This window comes from Myripristis murdjan, chromosome 12 (genome assembly GCF_902150065.1).
Source record: "Myripristis murdjan chromosome 12, fMyrMur1.1, whole genome shotgun sequence".
NCBI lineage: Eukaryota > Metazoa > Chordata > Actinopteri > Holocentriformes > Holocentridae > Myripristis > Myripristis murdjan.
Genome location: NC_043991.1, coordinates 30,569,125 through 30,592,369, shown reverse-complemented (window position 1 = coordinate 30,592,369; position 23,245 = coordinate 30,569,125). Strand labels below are relative to the sequence as shown.

At 40.6% G+C, this 23,245-nt stretch overlaps 2 protein-coding genes across 4 annotated transcripts in view; one reads left to right on the top strand and one right to left on the bottom strand.

Annotated features, from left to right (window-relative positions):
* Window positions 1-7,210, top strand: part of bmpr1bb (bone morphogenetic protein receptor, type IBb) — an 89,222-nt gene extending 82,012 nt beyond the window's left edge. For all 3 annotated transcript variants that reach the window (XM_030065137.1, XM_030065136.1, XM_030065138.1), the window contains 7 exons: window positions 696-792; window positions 899-1,043; window positions 1,329-1,521; window positions 4,154-4,451; window positions 4,962-5,137; window positions 5,737-5,867; window positions 5,974-7,210. In XM_030065137.1, the coding sequence (XP_029920997.1) occupies window positions 696-792; window positions 899-1,043; window positions 1,329-1,521; window positions 4,154-4,451; window positions 4,962-5,137; window positions 5,737-5,867; window positions 5,974-6,099 (1,166 nt within the window). In that variant the 3' untranslated portion in view covers window positions 6,100-7,210. The remainder of the gene's footprint in view (window positions 1-695; window positions 793-898; window positions 1,044-1,328; window positions 1,522-4,153; window positions 4,452-4,961; window positions 5,138-5,736; window positions 5,868-5,973) is intronic.
* Window positions 7,211-8,166: 956 nt separating this feature from the next.
* Window positions 8,167-23,245, bottom strand: part of unc5cb (unc-5 netrin receptor Cb) — a 124,944-nt gene continuing 109,865 nt past the window's right edge. The window contains exons 13-17 of the mRNA XM_030064819.1: window positions 14,804-15,037; window positions 12,455-12,604; window positions 12,175-12,339; window positions 10,695-10,873; window positions 8,167-9,287 (exon numbers count right to left, since the gene is read on the bottom strand). Coding sequence (XP_029920679.1) covers window positions 9,128-9,287; window positions 10,695-10,873; window positions 12,175-12,339; window positions 12,455-12,604; window positions 14,804-15,037 — 888 coding nt within the window. The 3' untranslated portion in view covers window positions 8,167-9,127. The remainder of the gene's footprint in view (window positions 9,288-10,694; window positions 10,874-12,174; window positions 12,340-12,454; window positions 12,605-14,803; window positions 15,038-23,245) is intronic.

Sequence of the window (23,245 nt, the reverse complement as noted above, 5' to 3'; positions counted from 1 at the left end):
ATTAGCTTGAAACAAGAAACAAATTCTGCCAATGGAACAAGCAAATTTTTACTTGTTCACTTGTTTCTTGTTTCAAGTAAATTTTCACTTGTTTCAATTGAAAATTGTCTAAAAACAAGTTACTTCTGAGGTGATCATGTCTTATTTTAAGTGTAATGAGATATTTTGACTAGAAATAAGACATTTTTGACTTGAAATAAGACAAATAATCTTGGTAAGATTTGGACTTTTTGCAGTGATAAAAGACGCTGCAGTTCATCATTATGATATAACTGTGCAAATAGATGTTATTGTTTGCACTGGTGGCTGTTTTGTCCATATCTGCACATGCTGTGGGTGTGTGGCTCGGTGCGCACTGTGAACTATGCCTTGTGTGCATGCGTTTGTGTGTGTGCACTTGATTGACAGAAGCATGGCAGAAAGACTAGAGCCCCAGAGCTGCTTCGGGCCTCTGGGGTTGCTGTAACGATGTCAGTGCGACACCTGATCTGCGGGATTCAGGAAGGGGATGCGATCGATCACACACTTGGAGAGGGGGAGCGGGGCAGGATTATTAAGGGGGAAGGGAAAAATAGCTCGTCCCTGCCAGTGAAATTTAGAATGGTGTTGGAGCTGTCAGTAGTTTCCAGTAGTCTAAAAGTGATATTTTATGATAATAGAATATGATTAACAATTGAAAAACCACTATTCTGCAGATTACATGGACAACAGAATCCACTACACGGCCCTCTTCATTTCAATCACAGTCTGCAGCATCATCCTGGGTCTCATCCTCGCCTTCTGCTACTTCAGGTAGGAAACACACTTTTTTGCATGATTACAAGCCAACGGTTCAGATAATTCATTCAAGAGTCAAGAGTTGTGACTAAACATGGCACTGTACACATCCCTATGGCAGATATAAGCGGCAGGATGCACGGCCGCGCTACAGCATTGATCTTGAGCAGGATGAGACCTACCTGCCCCCTGGAGAGTCTCTGAAGGACCTCATAGAGCATTCCCGCAGCGTTGGGTCTGGGTCTGGGTCAGGACTCCCTCTACTGGTAAGAAGAAATTAGTGCACATCTGGCCAAACACCTGGAGCCCCCATAAAACATAAAATGAAATAATAAAATACCACATTTTCTTGAGTTTGACTGATAGGTTTGACTGTGCACATTATAAGAGGGAAGAGACAGTTGACGTAAAATATTCATTTCCCCACCTAAATGACACAGAAGGTGGTGGAAATAAAAAGTCAGTGCACATCTTTCACAGTGACTGTAATGATAATGGTCTTAAATGCAATAATAGTGATGATGGAAGTCTCTGTGCGGTCCTGTTTCCAGGTGCAGCGCACCATCGCCAAGCAGATTCAGATGGTTAAGCAGATTGGAAAGGGGCGCTACGGAGAGGTGTGGATGGGCAAGTGGAGGGGAGAGAAAGTGGCCGTCAAAGTCTTCTTCACCACAGAGGAGGACAGCTGGTTCAGAGAGACCGAAATCTATCAGACTTTCCTGATGAGACACGACAACATACTAGGTAAGGGATATGAATGAATGAATGAATGAATATGTTTATTTTCGATTACAGCAGCACAACAAATTAAACATAATTAAAGAATTAAAGAGAATGAATATGGCTGTTCGAAAAGGGTTTTCAGCTGAAGCAAAAGCTTATGGCTGCCGAAGCCTTGCAATCAATTTCATTTCTGTTTCATCCCGAAATCCTTAATAACAATAAGCAGACAAAGCACAGATAAGATAATAATTCTACTGTTTACATATACATACATGCATAAGTGTGTACCTGAGTGCACATACACTATATTACCAAAAGTATTCGCTCACCTGCCTTTACTCATACTATGAACTGAAGTGCCATCCCATTCCTAACCCATAGAGTTCAATATGATGTCGGTCCACCTTTTGCAGCTATTACAGCTTCAACTCTTCTGGGAAGACTGTCCACAAGGGTGAGGAGAGTGTTTATAGGAATTTTTGACCATTCTTCCAAAAGCGCATTGGTGAGGTCACACACTGATGTTGGTCGAGAAGGCCTGGCTCTCAGTCTCCGCTCTAATTCATCCCAAAGGTGTTCTATCGGGTTCAGGTCAGGACTCTGTGCAGGCCAGTCAAGTTCATCCACACCAGACTCTGTCATCCATGTCTTTATGGACCTTGCTTTGTGCACTGGTGCACAGTCATGTTGGAAGAGGAAGGGGCCCGCTCCAAACTGTTCCCACAAGGTTGGGAGCATGGAATTGTCCAAAATGTTTTGGTATCCTGAAGAATTCAAAGTTCCTTTCACTGGAACTAAGGGGCCAAGCCCAGCTCCTGAAAAACAACCCCACACCATAATTCCTCCTCCACCAAATTTCACAGTCGGCACAATGCAGTCTGAAATGTACCGTTCTCCTGGCAACCTCCAAACCCAGACTCGTCCATCAGATTGCCAGATGGAAAAGCGTGATTCATCACTCCAGAGAACGCGTCTCCACTGCTCTAGAGGCCAGTGGCGGCGTGCTTTACACCATTGCATCCGACGCTTTGCATTGCACTTGGTGATGTGTGGCTTGGCTGCAGCTGCTCGGCCATGGAAACCCATTCCATGAAGCTCTCTGCGTACTGTACTTGGGCTAATCTGAAGGTCACATGAAGTTTGTAGCTCTGTAGCAATTGACTGTGCAGAAAGTCGGCGACCTCTTTGCACTATGCGCTTCAGCATCCGCTGACCCCTCTCCGTCACTTTACGTGGCCTACCACTTCGTGGCTGAGTTGCTGTTGTTCCCAAACGCTTCCATTTTGTTATAATAGAGCTGACAGTTGACTGTGGAATATTTAGGAGCGAGGAAATTTCACGACTGGATTTGTTGCACAGGTGGCATCCTATGACAGTTCCACGCTGGAATTCACTGAGCTCCTGAGAGCGGCCCATTCTTTCACAAATGTCTTGTTTCACAGTCTGCATGCCTGAGTGCTTGATTTTATACACCTGTGGCCAGGCCAAGTGATTAGGACACCTGATTCTGATCATTTGAATGGGTGAGCGAATACTTTTGGTAATATAGTGTATATACATACAGTACCTGCTAGCTGTCATACAAGAGGCATACATACTTTTTTTTTTTTTTTTTTGTTATGAAACCAGTATCCAAAACACACACTAAACAAAAGGCCCAAACTCTCAATTTTTTCAAAGAATAAATTATAAGGCATCTGTAATTTTTTATGATTTTGATCGTTTGCTGTTATCAGCATTTTCTATTTTCTATTTATCAAATATCTTATTTTTAAACATTGTTTTTAAATGGGCAACATTTTTACTCTCTTTGATATTATCGGGTAAGCTATTCCAAAGCTTCACTCCACAAACAGAAATGCACATACTTTTCAGTGTGGTAACTTCCCTCTCCCTCTTAAGTTACAGCCTCCCTCTTTTTCTCCAAACATTTTTTGTATATTCCTTGGAAGTAGGTTGTGCTTTGCTTTGTACAAAATTTGTGTAGTTTTACAATCCACAAGATCTGAAAATTTCAATACTCTTGATTTGAGAAACAATTCATTTGTATGCTCATAAACCCCACATTATGCACTATTCTTAATGCACGCTTCTGCATGATGCATATTGTTTGGAGGGTGCTTTTATAAGTATTTCCCCAAACTTCAGCACAATAAGTCAAATATGGAAGTACAAGTGTACAGTACAACATATATAATGATTTATGATATGAATATGAATGGAGTATGAAAGAGATTTTAAAAGACTACAGTTGATTTAACCCCTTCATGCATGAATTATGAAAGCCTGAGTCCAGATTTTTTTCTTGTGTGTTTTTACACTTCTTGGGGCATGAAAATTTCTGTGAGTCTCCATACTAGGACTGGTATTACCATGTCATGATACTAGTATTAACATGTTTTCAGCTACAAGAATTGACAGTCTCTGCATAAACCTCAATGGGGGGGAGCAGCAGAGAGCATTCTAACAGCTGATATGCAAATCCACCATAGAAACCAATGCATTAAGGAGAAAATGACTTTTAAACAGCTGTCCACTGTAGTGACCACTATGCGCCAAAGGGTTAAGTTTCAATTTGTTTGTGTGTGTGTGTGTGTGTGTGTGTGTGTGTGTGCATTGCTCATTGCTGTCCCTCCACCCTCCTGTCCTCCAGGATTCATCGCAGCAGACATTAAGGGAACTGGCTCATGGACCCAGCTGTACCTGATCACAGACTACCATGAGAACGGCTCTCTGTATGACTACCTCAAGTGCAACACCTTAGACACCAAAGGGCTCCTCAAGCTGGCCTACTCCTCCATATCAGGCCTCTGCCACCTGCACACCGAAATCTACGGCACACAGGGCAAACCAGCCATCGCCCATCGAGATCTGAAGAGTAAGAACATCCTGGTGAAAAAGAACGGAGCATGCTGTATAGCAGACCTCGGACTGGCTGTCAAGTTCAACAGGTAGGAAAAAAAAGGCGGACTGCTAGAGCTGTAGAAGAAGAGAACTACAGATGGTACAGATCAACTTCATTCTGATACATTTCTAGAATATCATTTCCTGAAATATGTAGAAAAGTTTAACCTCAACTCCATTGTGGTTCCATTGGTGGATTCAAAACCCCAGAACTTCATTTCAGATTTCCAGAGTTACCCAATATGTCCTGCTGAATTACAGAAAAATGTGTGTAAAGTGATGCACAAGACATTTAGGTAGTTTCTGTTTGATGTAATGCTGCAACCTTAAAACAGTGGCATTTTAGGTTTGAATGTTTTACTCAATATAAGCGTGATGAAGCTCAAATGAAGTGTTGCAACCAGAAAACACACACAACATGTATGTAATTTTTTTTTTCTTCTAACTTTTCTGTTACTAAAAGGAAAAGCACAGTTTATGGGTCAGTGTTTTAATCTCACCTTGGACAACTAACCTCTCTGGGCTCCATATTTCTCTCTCTCTCCTTCTTATCTCAGTGAAAGCAATGAGGTGGACATCCCTCCCAATTTGCGGGTTGGCACCAAACGCTACATGCCACCTGAAGTGCTGGACGAGACCCTGAGGAGGAACTATTTCCAGTCTTTTCTGATGGCTGACATGTACAGCTTTGGTCTCATTCTGTGGGAGATTTCACGACGCTGCGTCTCTGGAGGTCAGACACAATATAATACTTTCCCTTTTTTCAACAATGTTATACACTGCAAAAACGCAAAATCTTACCAAGATTATTTGTCTTATTTCAAGTCAAAAATGTCTTATTTCTAGTCAAAATATCTCATTACACTGAAAATAAGATATGATCACCTCAGAAGTAAATTGTTTTTAGACAATTTTCACTTGTTTCAAGAGAAAATTTGCTTGAAACAAGTGAAAATTTGCTTGTTTCATTGGCAAAATTTGCCAGTGGAAAAAGTGAAAATTCACTTGAAATAAGTGAAAATTAGCTAGAAACAAGAAACAAATTTTGCCAATGAAACAAGCAAATTTTCACTTGTTTCAAGCAAATTTTCACTTGAAACAAGAGACAATTGTCTAAAAACAATTTACTTCTGAGGTGATCATGTCTTATTTTAAGTGTAATGAGATATTTTGACTAGTAATAAGACATTTTTGACAATAAGACAAATAATCTTGGTAAGATTTTGACTTTTTGCAGTGTATCACTCACGTATAAATGAATGACTAATGTGCTGTCCCCCATTTTGTTGTGTATGTTTACATGTCTAATACAAAGGTGTGCTGTTTCTATAGGCATTGTAGAGGACTATCAGCTGCCCTATCATGACCTCGTGTCCAGTGACCCTTCCTACGAGGACATGAAAGAGGTGGTCTGCATTAAGAAACAGAGGCCCTCGTTTGCAAACCGCTGGAGCAGTGATGAGGTACGAGTGTATTTCTTATTTCATTTTTTTTTTTCTGTCACTGTTTTTCAAACCTGCAATCACAACATTGTGTCATCGGGACCTGTGTGCATGTGTGTGTCATCAGTGTCTGCGACAGATGGGAAAAATAATGTCGGAGTGCTGGGCTCACAACCCTGCGTCTCGCCTCACAGCCCTGAGGGTGAAGAAGACCATGGCGAAGATGTTAGAGTCCCAAGACATCAAACTGTGACCGAGAGGCGAGAGAGAATCTCTCATCACCTAAAGACTTGTCACTGCCACTGGCGTAGTGCCACTTACACTGGCCAATAGCTGAAAGGGAATGTATGAAAAAAAAAGAGACTGTGAATAATAGGGCAAAGGAAACTGACAGGGATGCTGAACATGAAGATGGAAGAGAGGGGTAGATAGAGAGCCAGCAAAAAAAGAAAAAGAAGAAGATGCAAAAGACATTATGCCAGGGCCAGATCTCCCCTCCCCTCGCCTGAGCCACCTCTGTCCCAGAGCGAGTGGCCTGTTCAGGCTGTGCTTTCTGTGAAAGCTAAGTGCTCCTCCGGCCGGGTCTGTCTGTGCGACGGGATCCAGGTAGGCAGGCAGACGGGGACCCTCGCAGGAGAGGACTCCATCCCTCTGATCAGCTGTAGACAGGGGAAGCTCCTGCTCTGCCCTTCTGAAGCCATATAACAGTATTACAGAGTGCAGCCTTTCGTACTGGAAGAGCTGTTCTCATTTTTTTCTCGCAGTTGCTGCACGCTGTAACATCACAGCAGACTTCATCAACTGGAGCCCACCTTGTCAGCCAAAGATAGTGATTCTTTCTGTGCAAACCCACAGTCATCCAAAGAAATGTCTGCTTCATGCTCAGTGACCTCTATGTCAAAGATTATTATTGAGATTATTATTATTATTGTTATTATTATTATTATTATTATTATTATTATTATTATATTACATACATATGATCCATATTATTTCAGTAGGCTTGTTTGCTAGTAAAGTTCTGTTATTATTGTGGTTCTGAAGAGAGGTGCATTGTTGACCTGTGCTGTCTTTCAGGCTGACTGAGCAGGGACTGAACCTTGTTGTTTTTGTCTTCCTCATACTTTTGCCCTTTTCCCTCGCAAAGAAATTCTACAAATCAAATTATTCTATCAGATTTATTGATAATTATTGCCTCGATGCTAATGTTAAATATGTGTTTTTGATTATTTGTCCATAACTCGTGTACAGAAGCCCCCGTCCACTCTATCACAACGGCGTGTGCCTTATTTAATCTGTACATATGTGATTACGAAAGTGTGTGAGTGGATCTGGGTAACATTCCCTAATAAAACTGCTTTTTGCTTAAAGACTCATCTGTTTTTGTGAGACGCAAGTGTCAGAGTCACGTTATTATTTGATCTCAAACTTCAAATAAACATGCAGACTCCATATTCAGTGTTGCATATAAATATAATTTATTATTAGTCTTAAAAATTCTTTCTTACACTTTGTACAGTAACTTGACAGATGAAATGCAAGCATTTGCCAGGAACGTCATGACAGTGCCAGAAAAGGACAGGCTACATTCTCACTATACACAATAATAATAACCATGAAGATTAAGAACAACTATGGATTGCAAAGGCTAGCGCACCGAGAATGTACATACTGTTTCAAAAGGATGCAGAGTTTGCATAGATGGCTTCACGGAAACTGGTACAGCTGTCATGAAAACCAAAATCAGCTCAACCAAGAACACTTGAATGAACACAGGTGCTGCTGTGTCAACGGAATGTCGCATTTACAATTATCACTTATCGCTACGCACAGGGCCAGTGTCATCATACTGTTGATGATTTCTGTCATACATGTTAACCTGTAAACACACAAAATCTGATTTGATATCCTCATTCTCATCCAAAAGTCAAAGATGAATATGGCATTCAGTTCTGAACTCAATAAATTTATATTTGATATTTAGATGATCAATGTCAGTATTAAATTTAACCTCATACAATGTATGTCAATTATTTGGTCAAAGGCAATTGTATTCGGCTGCATTGGTTCTACAAAAATATAATTATATTAACAAACCACATACATCCTCCTTTTCCTGCTGTATCTACCTGTCCTCATTGTCTCATCTCTCGTGGGGTTATGACATCATCTTTGAAGGAACACAAATACATCAGACATGAATTTTATTAATTATTTTGGAAAATGATGTGGATCTCCCGCAAATGCCGGGGCGATGGACTGGTCTAATCAGCCAATTAATGCTATAAATACACATAAAAACATAAAAAATAAAATAAAATTTTTAAAAAATCCAATGCAATCTAGCAAAAAAATATTCTGAAGAATTATAAAATACATAATGCAAGAAAAACACTCATAAATGTAAAGCAATAATTCATAACATGAATGAAAAGCATTAGCAGTAATGACAGCAATACGAAAACTGTAAAATGATTACATCTTAAATGTTCTGTTTATGTACATGTAATATTTTGTGGCAACAGAATGAGTCATTACTGCAAGAGTCCACTAGGAGGTGCTATGACACAGTCCAAAGTAATGAAAGGGGAAAAAAAAAATATACATAACAAAATTTGAGAGGACACATTGCAGAAATAATGCAAAGTATTCCATGGCAGGCAGCAAAAATACAAAAAGGAAGGATATTTATGTATAAATAAGTGTGTTATTAAATACTATGTTATCACAGAACTTCAACATATACTCCCCTGTGGAGTTGCCATGGAGACTGATATGAGGCAGGGAGAGTGAGAAAGGCTTCCTCTGATCCAAGCCTTGCATCTTGATCCTGTGACCTCTGGTAGAGTGTCACTGCTGAGACTGTGGTCCATGGTGAGGGAATCATCCAAATATCCAGACAGCCCAGTCCATCCAAATATGTGGACAGCTGTTTCCAAGGAAACCAGAGCCAGAAATATCAAGTGGTACCAGAGACAGTGGAACAGCCAGAGAAAAATGATTGGCAGAGATTCCTGTTTATCCTCCAAGTTTTTACACCCTTTTTGCCAATATTTAAGTGGGTCATAGCTGAGTAGACCTAGCTGTTTTTGTGCAGGCTCCTATTCCTTCTGTCTTCGATCCTTCTGTGTTTGCGCACACACACACGTATCTGCGAGTGTGTACGTGCATTTGTCAACATGGTGCCAAGTGACTCCCCTCCTTCTGGGCCTCCCAGTCCCTTTTGAATCCTTTTATGTCTTCTTCCTCCCTGGAATGTCACACTGCCTGGTGGGCAGATGTCAGTGCTCAGTCGCTGAAGGAACAAGGCTGTCATGGCGTCCCATCTCCTCCAGTACTTGGGCCAGGCGGCTGAGGTTGCCGTCAGGAAAATGCTGGGCTTCCCACAAGTCCAGGATCACTCCCGTGGGGCTGGACTTGGTGGCAAAGTAGTTCAAATACCTGTGAGGGATTGTGGGAAATAACCGTAAGAGGAGGTAAATGGATAGATTTACTTTATTGATCCCAAACTGGGAAATTCTCAATGACTGAGAGGAATTGGTTTATTTATTTTTTATTTATTTATTTATTTATTTTAATCAAGCCTCTATGGTCAAGAACCTTTGTGTTCATACTCAGATGACATTGCTATTTGTGAGCAGTGATGTGTGTGTACATGTTGCATTGATGTGTGTGAGCGGTTGGTACTGGTGCCTCCCCTGCACCAGCCCCCAGCTTCACTCTGTACTCTGTCAGTGGTCTTGTCTGTCTGCAGCTGCTGCTTGTGATAAGGCCGCCCCGCTGAGCTGGGACCTTATCAATGGATACACTTTACTCACTCTTTCTCTATCCTTCTGTCTTCCTCTGTCTCTCAATTCAATTCAAGTCAATGCAATTCAGTTCATTTCAGCTCAGTTCAATTCAATTGCACTTGATTATCAAGTCTTATTCCTTATGCAGTCACATTGCCTGCGTCTCCTAATATGCTAAAAACAAACAAATGTAAAACAGTTTGTTCAGCTAAAACTGCACATGAACTCCTCTTGACACAGTTCTATAGCACTTTTTGAGGGTGAAGTGCTAAGCTGTGCATATTTTAGATATTTTGTCAAAGGAAGTCACCATTATTTCTGTATCAGCTCAGCCCCCTTTGATGACGATCAACAAAAGCAAAACGCCTGCCTGCTTGACTCTGTCTCTTTTTGGCAGTTCTTTGTTCTGTCTCTGTCTGTCTGTGTGTTTACACGGGCTAACAGGACATTAACACCGACTAATACTGAATCTCTGAAATGGTCCTGGCGGTGCTGTGCTTTTTGCTCATATCAATGCCGCACTGCAAAAACTCAAAATCTTACCAAGATTATTTGTCTTATTTCAGGTCAAAAATGTCTTATTTCTAGTCAAAATATCTCATTACACTTAAAATAAGACATGATCACCTCAGAAGTCACTTGTTTTTAGACAATTGTCTCTTGTTTCAAGTGAAAATTTGCTTGTTTCATTGGCAAAATTTGTTTCTTGTTTCTAGCTAATTTTCACTTATTTCAAGTGAATTTTCACTTTTTCCACCGGCAAATTTTGCCAATGAAACAAGCAAATTATCACTTGTTTCAAGTGAATTTTCACTTGAAACAAGTGAAAATTGCCTAAAAACAATTTACTTCTGAGGTGATCATGTCTTATTTTAAGTGTAATGAGATATTTTGACTAGAAATAAGACATTTTTGACTTGAAATAAGACAAATAATCTTGGTAAGATTTTGACTTTTTGCAGTGCGAAATATGAATAATCAGCTGGAACCGCAGAGAAACAGACACACACACACGCGCACATGCATACCTAACACCTGCCCTTTTTCCAATACACACCTATCAAGGTTGAGTTTGTGGGCCAGCATCCTCCAGTCGTTGCCTCTGGTCTGTGGTGCATCCAGGCTGCCACACAGCTTCTGCCGGATGGAGACGGGGATACGGAAGGCATTGGGCCCCACCAGGCTCGTGATGTTACTGGCCGGGTCCAGCAGAGACGTGTCGATACTCTGAGTGTCCTGGACAGGATGAGATGGCAGGCGAGAGACACACTTAAGTTAGCAGCACAGGATATTGTAATGACTAGATATAATCACGGCTGTAACATGACTTGATGAAACTAATTTAACATGATCACATATCATCTCCACAGCTTATGTTCTTTCCCTTTTGTCTTCAGCCATCAGTCACGGCTGCTCAGACCAGATTGAGCTCTGACAGATCATTTCTGCCACAGCTTCTGAGACAAGTGAAAATCACTCATTTGATTGCCGCTTATTCATTGCAGTTCCATGCTTTTTCAAGTAGATTGCAACTGAAGGAGCAAGTGCTCCAGGTCTGTCTGCAGAAACCAAAGGAGGACACAGAGACAAATGAAGCAAAGCCAGGCAGGGCCACAGCTCTCAGTGGATGGACTGTAATTCATCTCATTACTGAGCACAAAGCCGGAGTGCATCTCTATCCCTCAAGCTCTGTTCTCTAGGTCAGCTGGCCTTTGTGATTGTCTCCCCTCTGCTCCGCTCTGCTCTGCACGGGCCGATCATAGACAGGACCAGATGAAAGCTGCAGGTCAAGGTCAAGACTCCCTGTCCCCCTCCCTATCTGTCTGTGCGAACACAGCAATAAGAAGATGAGGAAATGGGAGAGGCTAAACTCATTCAAGACCCTCACACAACAGAGCAGTAGGGCTAGCAAAGCACAGGAGGAGAGGTATTAGCCCCGCATCAGATGAACCTGACTCTGCATTATCTCTGCATGCAAACAAACTGCACACTCTCAGAACATCTTCATACAAATTTGGTACATCCCATGTTATTCGGACCAATCCCATGTTATTCATATCCTATCTATGGTGCCCTAGGGCTCCTGATAGGAAAAGAGTTTTGGCTTAAGTTGTAAACTGTTAAGATGTCATATTTGAATACTTTACAATGTTTGCCTCACATTCCCCCATTCACACACACATTCACACACTGATGACAGAGGCTGCCATGCAAGGTGCCAAACTGCCCATCAGGAGCAGTTGGGAGTTCAATGTCTTGCTCAAGGACACTTTGATGCACTTTCTAGAGGAGGCAGGGATCGCACCAGGGGCCTGCCAAGAGCCTCACCACCCCAATAAATAATAATAATAATAATGAATAATAAATGTAATGATTAAATGATTATATGTTTTTGTGTCATAATATCTGGTGAGCTACAGAACCATGAAAATAAACTATTCCTCATTTTGCTGATAACCCCCTGGCTTTATGATGTTAGAACTTAAACTTAGAGTCTGTGCTAAATTTAGCCAAGCATCTATGTGACCCTCCTGTACCTCTGAGAGAGTGGTGTCCAGCTGGAAGATCTGTCCTTCTCCCTCCACCTGGCGCACACACAGCTTGCAGGCCAGGTCCACAGTGCTGGGACAGAAGCGCTCCAGGGTAAAGCTGCAGTGGAGGTTCCTCTGAGATCCACTCCACACCTGCTGGAAGGAAAGCTCCTGCCGACACAGCAAGAGAGGTGAGGAGGGGGGGGTGTGGGTCATTCAGCTGTCAGAGGATAGCCTGGGACACTGCATATGCATGCTCTCCTGCAGGGGCACACGACTGGCTTACCTGATATTTGGCTAGTAGCTTACTCTTCCACAGCGTGTGGGGGATATCGTGGATGGACAGTCTCAGGTTGTGGGTGCTATCTTTAAAGTTGAGGGTCTTTGGTTCATCCAGCAACTTCCCACCCATCTGTTTCTCCATCTGCAAGACTTCCTACATACACAAACACACCATCGTCGAGATCAATGCGCACCATGGTTACAACATGACGCAATGCATGCCGACCTCGAGCAAGGCGTTCAGGTGCTGTAAGCTCCAATCTTCTTCGTATGTTTTACTCTATTAGTCCAGTCATTTTAGGCCAAAATTGGGGTCAACCAAGGACAAATTGCAAGAGAAGCAAACTCAACTGATTCTGTATCCTCAGTCTGTCCTGAGTGAGGGAAAAAAAGTCCGAAGGAATCCCATTGGTGGAAAGTTTTGAAAATCACCTTTATATGACCACATATTACCAAAAAACACTGTTTTTAACACACAGGGGAAAGGGGTTCAAAATTTTACTTTCAGATATCACTATAAAAATTCACAAGATGATTACACACACAAAGACAAGAAAAAAAGTCAATTACCAGTTCTTTGAATTATTCTGTTTACACATGCATATCACACATTATCTGATTTGATATGCGCTAATAAGGAATATAAGGAATAAATGATAAAAGGTTACTATATAACAGTGAATTAAAAGGTTATTATATATATAGTAACCTTTTAATTCACTGTTTTCATATCGGTTCTGGCATTTATTCCTTATATTCCTTATTATCCACATATCAAATCAGATAATGTGTGATATGCATGTGTAAACAGAATAATTCAAAGAACTTGTAATTGACTTTTTTTCTTGTCTTTGTGTGTGTAATCATCTTGTGAATTTTTATAGTGATATCTGAAAGTAAAATTTTGAACCCCTTTCCCCTGTGTGTTAAAAACAGTGTTTTTTGGTAATATGTGGTCATAAATAGGTGATTTTCAAAACTTTCCACCAATGAGATTTCTTGGGACTTTTTTCCCCTCACTCAGGACAAACTGAGGATACAGAATCAGCTGAGTTTGGTTCTCTTGCAATTTGTCCTAGGTTTTTTTCATAAAATGACTGGACTATATGTTTTACTTTCATTTTCTTTGCTGCTGAAAAGTGTTGCTGTAGACGCTCGTGCGATCCTCTGGAGCCGCTTTAATAGAAATTTACACATCAAATGTACCAGTTTCACATAATAAATTCAAGACATTCTCTGTGGTCTTTATGAAGTAGAGCTGGAGCAGCTACCTGAAACTGTGGTGAATGTCTGTCCAGGTAGATCACAATCACTTCTCATTACACACGCCCAAACCTAATAACCGTGTACAATATGCCTTCCAAATATAATAATCCTTCCTTATCTCTCTTCCGTGTAGGTGGGTAGAGGTATTAAACACAGTTGAGGTGAGGAGATAATAGTAGAGGAGGGGGATAAATATGGTTCATATTTGTGATGGCACAGCAGCTACATTACTCTAGGAGCAGCTTGGCGATGGAGATTTTATTCAAATACATGCGCCTTTCTCTCCTTATTGCAGCACACAAACACAAAGACTTCCCATTCTACCTCCCACATGTCATCTGCTGGTTACACCTACACACACACACACACACACACACACATTCATGCTAACAACTCAGTGAAAAAAAACAAAAAAACAACTCACCAACATTATTAATCCTTACAAAGACATTTCTTCATCTTTTTTAACTCTTTATTATAAACATGCATGCACAAGGATGAGTACATTCACACACACCAAGGTTATTACTGTCAACGGAAACTAACAAAATAACAAAAACTACATGTGACAGAAACCTTTTCTTTAAATGAAGTAAAAATGAAAACAAGACTTTACAAAAAACGATATCTAAGTGAAACTATATCCTTTATTTACAAAACTAAGCTGAAATAAACTAAAATTATGGAGAAAATGTCTTTAGTGTTCATTTTTTATTTGTTCATTTGTTTTTTCATCTGTCTTAAATCAATACACTTTTGAAAATGGGATGAGGTTTTGTTGAGTTTTTATGACACAATACTTTTCTGACCTTTTTGAATTCTACCCCAGAGAAATACCCCATATTACAAAAAAAAAAAAATGCTAAAAGTAATACTGAAACTAATAAAAACTCTAAGCATTTTCAAGAAGTAAAAATTAGACTAAACTAGCAAACCTACTTTAAAAACTAATTCAAATCTCAACTGAAATTGGATGCAATATAACCCTGACACTTTTGCACCTTTTTAATAAAAATAAAAATGGATGAAAAGCACAAAACTCTAAAAACGTTGGCACACACACACACACACAGCCCACTGTGCTTACCTTGAGGGCGTCCTGCGTGTCGTCCAGGCAGTACACTCTGATGTGGTACTCCATGGCAGGACAGGTGACGGGGCCAAAGATGGCCAGTTTGAGGCGCTTGGTGGTGGCGGCACTGAGAGACTGGCCCACGAGGCAGTAGGTACCGAGGGTCTCCGTCAGGATGTGGCAGGCCTCATCATCCATTTGGATGTAGCACGGTGTGGTGAAATTCTCCTCTCCTACCACCACCACATCCTAGAGTGTGGCGAAGAAGAGGGGAAAGGGAAATGAGTGTGAGAGGTACATGCAGAAGGCAAGAAAAAGTTAAAGGCTTTGAGAGTAACCTCATCTGTGCGACAGAAGCACCAGACGAAGGCTCCATCAAAGAGGAGCGCTATCCATCAGTGCATAGAAAAATAGAAATAGGTTGATAGATGTGTCCTCTTCTGCCCCTGATTTAACAACACCGCTCATGCAAATGAGGTTGCTGCAAATTTGGTACTTGAAGTGAGTTGAATTGCACCTGAAACATGCCAACGAGTGAAAGGAAAAGAGAGGGATGATATTTTTGGAGAAAAAAAATAAATAAAAGTAGACATGTTGAGTAGAATGCCTAATGTGACAATAGCAACTTTAGACCAAAAGCTGTCTCCTTGCCTCCCTCTTCCTAAATTTAATTATATATTTATGTCTTTCTGTCAGATAGGCCTATATACAGTATTTGCTTTTCATTTGCTTTGGCTTTTTCACTCTGTTTCACTTAAGGATGTTTTCCCTAAAAGCAGAGAGCCAGAAAGAGAGAGAAAGATTATACTGCATAATTAATCTAACTTACAAACATGCCTCTCACATAATGAAATAACTTGATGAAGAGATATCACATGGTATTTGAAGGTATACAAACAGTTATACACTAATAATCCAATAGGTTAATAATTTATCCTTTTATCCATTTTTGCATGTCTGACACCCCTTTTATGCATATAAAGAAGGTAAAAAAATTTAAATATGTAATTTCAGTTCCCTCTACATTTTAAATGCCTTTGCATTTCATTATTAAATATGATTCAAAGATGGAGGCATAATTGATATTCTACTGTACATACTGTTATTACTGTATATATTGTTATTACACTGTTTTTATTTATATAATGTCTGCTTTTGCTGCCTGTAGAGCTGCTAAACCAATTTTCAAAGTAATGTTGGTGACAATGTTAACAGTGACAATAGAAAATTCTTCTTATTATTATTATTATTCTTGTTTATTATAAACTATGCAAAATGAATTTGGTTGGTGATGTGGGCCTTGTTCCTGGAGACAGTGTGGATTTCCCACGCCCAGTTGCAGGTTAAAGTTGAGCTGAACCTGCTGGGTGTCAGCTGAGCTTGTCGTTTCAACTCCACAGCTGTAAATTCCTCCTTCAACTCACATTCCCCACCCTTAAAAATTAGTGCCTCGGTTTGATAACGGCTCAGAGGGATTTCCCCTGCCACGTGTAACCTGAGCACGGTACGAAAAGAGTCTTATCAACAGCAGCGATGAAACCTAGAGGCAGTGCCCTGGCATTTGAGCACAGTCCTGTTTCCTCTTCCTTTCTTCAGCCAGCGGTGACAAGGCGAGGGCCAAAACCCCAATGGAACCCCAGAGGAAAAGAGGCCTGGCCACGGGGATGCCAACCATTGCTGTAGACACTAAATGGCCTCTTTCTGACACAAGATCCAAGACCATGTCAGCTATCTTCAATAAACCCTTGTTGTGGACCAGGGTGGCATGAATCGTCATCAAAATCAGAATCCTAGAAGCCCAGACACACCAAACCGACATCAAAGAACTAGCAACGACAAAAGCTGACTGTCGCGTCGCCTTTGGTGTTGGGGCCAAAAAGCTGCACTTGAACACACTGCAAAGACTACAGCCAACGGCCAACCAGCACATATATTCTGCACCTGCATGAGAGGAAATAACTCTCCATACCAGTAGCTGGCAGGAGTTTGGGTTCATCATTCAGAAAGGGAAACCAGAAGACCAAGGAATGCTGACCATAACATGGATGTATGGACCGTAAACAAAGCAGCGTTAGCTTACCATTTTCACATGACTCTTGCTCACCACACATGCTTACGTAGTATAGATACCCCTAATCTGGAATATGTCCAATAAGAAGTTGATTACTTGATTATACTGAATTAATGTCTAACCCTAACCCTAACCCTAACCATTTTTTTTTTCAGACCATTTTCCATCTTGATTACACCACACTAACATCTCTGATAATGTTTTCAGACCATTTTCCAAAAGCCTGCCATCCACACTGAATTACCCTAAAACACTTTAAGTCCCCTGTTGTCAACACAAACACAGACCTATACATGCTCATATTAGCACATATTAGACTATGGCCTATCACATGACAGTCCTATGTTTGTCTACATTCTACCTCTTGATTTCAATTAGAGCTCAGATTTCCTGCATTCACGCTACAATGGTAGACCGATGTTTTCAAGTTGAAACGCACAAACACTTTCATGAGTGGAAAATGTCAGCTTGGTGTGGATGGAAGGCCAAATTGGGGAAGAAATACAGTGGTCCCTCGTTAATCGCGGGAGTTACGTTCTAAAAATAACCCGCAATAGGCGAAATCCGCGAAGTAGTCAGCTTTATTTTTTTACAATTATTCTAGATGTTTTAAGGCTGTAAAACCCCTCACTACACACTTTATACACTTTTCTCAGACAGGCATTAACATTTTCTCACTTTTCTCTCTTGTTTAAACTCTCAAAGTTCAAACCTTCGTAGAAAAATAAGTCCAGTATTATAGAATGAATGCATTCTGTACTGTACAGGAGACACGGCACAGAGGAGATTGATTGACAATGGTCTACAGTCCCTTAGCCAATCAGGATGCAGAACACAATGCGCTGTAAAAAAAAAAAAATTAGTGCAAAATTGCACTAAAAAAAATCCGCGAAACTGTGAGGCCGCGAAAGGTGAACCGCGTTATAGCGAGGGACACATAGTACACATATTTTATAATTTGCATGGCTTAGAGTGGAAATAGCCTTGATCTCCACAACAAAGGCTTTAAACTGGGAGTGTGATTGGAGCCATTTAGCACATTGGTGGAGTCTGTCCAGCGTGTGGCTTGGAGGGCTGGGCAGTGTCAGCTCAGTGGTGTGAACCTTGGCCAGCTGCACTCCTGTCTGCATGGCACACAGCTCAAGACATGGGATAGTCTGCTGCTTGTTTAGACATCAGGCTGGCTCGGCGCTCACCACAGCGCTGCCCTGTCTGACCTGGCATCAGATGAGAGGTGACTCATCAAGGACGGACCGCTCACCCGCTGTCTCAACTTGAACCCTTCCTCAGTCTCAAGTTTCTTCAGTTTGTTCACAAGGACGCTGGCCCTGGCCTCAGAGGTAGCACTCAAGTACTGATATGGGTTTTTCAGTGGCCCGTGCTGATATTTATAGAGTGGGGCAGCCGATGTCCGATATATAATGCCAATATCACGTTGGAGCGGGACATAGTGCAAGGAAGGATCATTCAAAAGTGCAACCTGATAGGACATAAGTTTGGGAGAAAAACATTTTATATGAGGAGATTAGTGGATGAGTGGGATGTTTCATAATTTATAAAGGTTTTATTGGTTGGTTTAATTTTTAATTTACACCCACTAGTGCAGGATCATGTCCCTGTTTTGGATTTTATTTAACAACAGCATTTATCAGCAAATAATGGGGACCAAAATGGTTCCACAGCAGCCACGCTGACAAGGCTGCCTGCAGATGAGTCTGCAGACATTTTTTTGTTTTGCCACCTTGTGAGTGTAGATCTCGGTCAACACTGATTATCTCAAAATGCCAGATATCTGTTTGATTAATCGGCCGGCCAATTAATTGGTCTGTCTCTACTCAGAGGCCAGACTTTGAGGACAGTAGACTTCAGGATTGACTCTCTTACATCCTCCCTGGGCTGCATCCTCTGATGTGCCTTTGCAGTGCAAAAGTGGTGCAGCAAGCGCTGCAGGTAGTGCTGAAGGGGAGGACCTTGAATCCATATACGCTTCAGGTTTTTCCAGCAGAATCTGAGGAGTGGATGGTCTTCTGGGAGAAGTCTGATCTGGCAGAATATCCTCTGAATGTTGCTGCTAATTGCAACAGAGTATTCCTTCAATCCTAGCAGACTGCATAACACAGTAATGAGCAATTAACTAGGGCCTATCTACAAGGAATGAAATCCAAAGTGCCCCATAAAATATGAACAATAACAGCATGACAATGGAGAAACAACAACAGTGTGGTTAAAAGCAGTAACAGCAACCCTCCACTTGGAAGCGATGTAGATATCCAACTCATTCCTCTCCAACAAGTGCAAGTCAAAGAAATGGTGCTGAAGAGTTTCTCAGCACCATTTCACATACACCTGGTGAGGAGACACTCTGCTGGGATGGGTTGTCCAGGGCGAGCAAGGCTCTAATTAAGGGGAGAGTGAGTTACTGGTAATCCTAGGGGGGAGAGGCTGATCAAGGATGATCTCCTCTTTCACTCGGCCATTGTGTGTGTGAGCTAATGGGAGAATGAGTATCCAGACCATTTATAGTTGACCCCTGTAATAGGGCTCATGCCAGGACATATTTCTTTTTCATTATGGGAGTCTGAGGCTAAGGAGCCTTGCACCCCCCCTCCTCTCTCTCTCTCTCTCTCTCTGTTTCTCTCTGTCTCTCTCTCTCTCTGAATATCTGTCTGTCCTCTCTGTCTCAATCCCTCTGTCTATCCCCCCCTTGATCTCTCATCTTGCTCTCTCTCTCTCTATATGTCTCTGTCTTTGTCTCTCTCTCTATAATCCTAACGCTCCTGTGAGCAGCACATTGGCATTAATTCAGCCCATTATGAGAGACAGAAGAGGAATTACAGTATTTTATTGTGAGCTAGGCCGTTTAACAGCAGTATTATGGCTGATCATTAGACTCTTTAACTGCTCCTGTGGGATGGCACTAGGGCTCCTTATTGGGAGGATAATTAGAACTTACAGCGGAAAAGTAGGCTTCGGCTTCATACACGAGTGCATGCACAATCAAATATGTACACGCATGCACCCCCCCCACCACACACACACGCACACACACACACACACACTCATACACACACACACGCTAGAATTTATTTACAATTTCCTCACTGCTTTCATCAGTGGAGAGTTCTTAGTAGTGTGGGAGGATAAATCTTTGTAAGAGAATTAGTGATGGAGAAATCCCCACATTCCTCATTATGACCTGTTGTCTTTATTGTCTTTGCACAAGCATGTTTCCCTCATGCCACTGTGTGTGTGTGTGTGTGTGTGTGTGTGTGGGTGGGTGGGTGTGTCGGGGTGGTGCTCAAGAATGGCTGGAAAAATTACGGTTTACTTTGTTATTATTCATGCTGGGTGAAGATGATGATATAAACATATATTTGCACATTATAAGTTCCTCCAAACAAGTCAGCCAACAACTCCCCCCTCCTCTCTCTGTCTTATGCTTCCACTGTGGACATGAATACGGATGCTGTCGTATTAAGCAATATTTCACACTACCGCACATATGTCTTGGTGTGTGGCCGCAGCGGGAACAGAAGCCCCATACATAGCAAAATGCTGCTGTCCCAGATATTTGCTACTATCCACGTTTCAGGCAGTTCAGAGATATAATCAATAGTTATTTCTCCCCTAAAACACACTCAGTTTACACTCAGTTTACACTGGGGCTTTATCGGCTGCTCTTGAGCAATTCATCAAAGTCACAATGGCATGTGGGCAGGTTTCCTCTAGTCTGAATGCCGTAGAATGATATCAGTGGTAGAGATTAAGCAAACAGCTCCTGAAAAGGATGCTATTCAAGCCACTATTCAGTGATGAGCTGGCAGAAAGCCATAGTCTAAGCGGCAAGAAGGGAATGGGAAAATCAACCAGGTAGCCCTTTGGTGGGCAGAAACATGGAAGAAAAATCATGAATTGAGACACTTGGATTTAACATGACAGATGCTCACCTGACAGGGGAGGGGAGGTATTTGTCCTATATATAACTACCTAGTAGTCATTTTATTTTATGACTACACTAAGCATTTTCCCAAGCAAAATGAAAACCGCTAAAATAATTCCAATTTTTAAATGTGGAGACAAACATCAGTTTACAAATTACAGACCTATCTCTCTGCTCTCTCAATTTTCAAAGATTCTAGAAAAACTGTTTGTAGCCAGGCTTGACAGTTTCATTGAAAAACACAACTTAATCAACGACCATCAGTATGGGTTTAGATCGAACAGGTCCACCTCAATGGCAGTCATGGATCTGGTGGAACAGATATCAATGGCAATAAACGACAAGCTATATACAGTAGGGGTATTTATTGACCTAAGAAAGGCATTTGACACGATCCACCATGGTCTGCTTTTAAAAAAAATGGAAAGATACGGTGTCAGAGGAATCGCAAATAAATGGCTTAAAAGTTATCTTAGTGAAAGACTACAGTATGTACATATGAACAGTGTCGATTCTGACAAAAAACACATTTCATTTGGAGTCCCCCAAGGCTCGGTATTGGGTCCAAAACTGTTTATAATGTACATAAATGATGTCTGTAATATATTAATAAAAATGCGCTGTGTTTTGTTTGCCGACGACACCAGTCTGTGCTGCTCGGGAAAAGATCTGGACCAGCTCCTGGATACAGTTCAAAATGAGCTAAATACACTGAAGAAATGGTTTGATGTCAATAAACTGTCACTAAACATCAGCAAAACAAAATTTATCATTTTTGGTAATAAATCAATAGACAGAGGGGTTAAAATCATGATTAATAATGAAGAAATAGAACGCGTGTATGAGACAAAATTCTTGGGTATCATAATTGACAATAAACTTAACTGGAAATCACATATAAAAAACTTAAGGTCAAAAATATCCAAAACCATTGCTGTAATGTACAAAATGAAAACCATTCTAAACCAGAACTCACTCTATATGCTGTATTGCTCCCTCGTACTCCCATACATGAGCTATTGTGTGGAAGTATGGGGGAACAATTACAAAACAGCCATTGATCCTTTATTCCTACTACAGAAGAAAGCCATTAGAATTGTTAGCAAATCTGACTTCTATGCGCCAACCAATCCACTATTCATTGAATTAAAAACCTTAAAATTACAAGATCTAGTTGAACTTAATACTGCAATTATGATGTATAAGGCACATAATCATCTGCTTCCGTGCTGTATTCAGGAGCTGTTCCACCATAGAGAGAGCCGGTACAACTTAAGGGGAACTGCCATCTTCAAACAAACTAATGCAAGAATAAATAACAAATATAGATGTGTATCGGTTATAGGGGTAAAAATATGGAATGGACTAGATAATGAATTAAAAAATTGTAGTTCAATAAATAAATTTAAAAAGATGTACAGATCAAATATAATAGCCAGATATAGAGCAATAGTGTGATATACATAACGTAAAGGCTAGTTTCTAGTACTTTTCTGTATTTCTCTCTTGTCTTGTAAATTCCAGTGATATATTGTTTCATTTCCTTTTAGTTGTTTTGTTTTGTTTTTTTTCTTCTGTTGTGTTTTGTTTTGTTTTGTTTTGTGTTAGTCTCTGTCTACTGTTTGTTTTCTGTTCTTGTCCTGATTGTGTTGTTGTATTTTCTAGTAAGAAGATATTTAAGGGTCTAAAGGGTAGGCACAATAAGCTTAGGCTTCAGCCTACACCTTTTTGGTCTGTTCTTTCTAAGAAACTGAAAGAAAATTGTAGTGTATTAACTCACCCTCAAATGACCAAATAAAACTACTACTACTACTACTAAGGTGTATGATGGCATGAAATAAATTAATCAGTTAAACTGAGAATTTTCTCATATTATGAAGTCACAAATTTGGGAGAGAAAACCCAGAAACTGTCTGAGATTAAAGTCATACATTTATGAGGAATTAAAGTGGCAAATTTATGAGAAAAAAATCACATATATATGATAGAAAAAAAACTGAAAATTCTGAGATTATCAAGTCCCAAATTTTTTGGTCAAAGAACCAAGAACCAGATTCAGTAAAGTGAAATGTGGTTCCAAAATAAATTTCAGGAAGCATACATAACAATCACCCAGCCACAGATTTGCATGAAAGGGGTGTTTGGTGAACACTGAAAAGTGAATAGGATTGTGTAAGCCTTTTACTCAGTTAGACTTTTTAAAGAACACAAACATTTATTTATTATGAGCAACTATATATGCTTATACGGTGCAAATTGCTATTACATTAATGGTTTATTACATTGGTGGGAAGTTATTACAGTGACAGTTGTAACACTGTTGTGAAGGTGCGATGTAGATGCAGATATTTGACATCTTGCAGTTTCTGTTATGGAGGCACATGTTTGTGTATATTCTATCTCTTGATTTGAATTAACTGCGTGCTTGTTTGTATGTGTATATGTT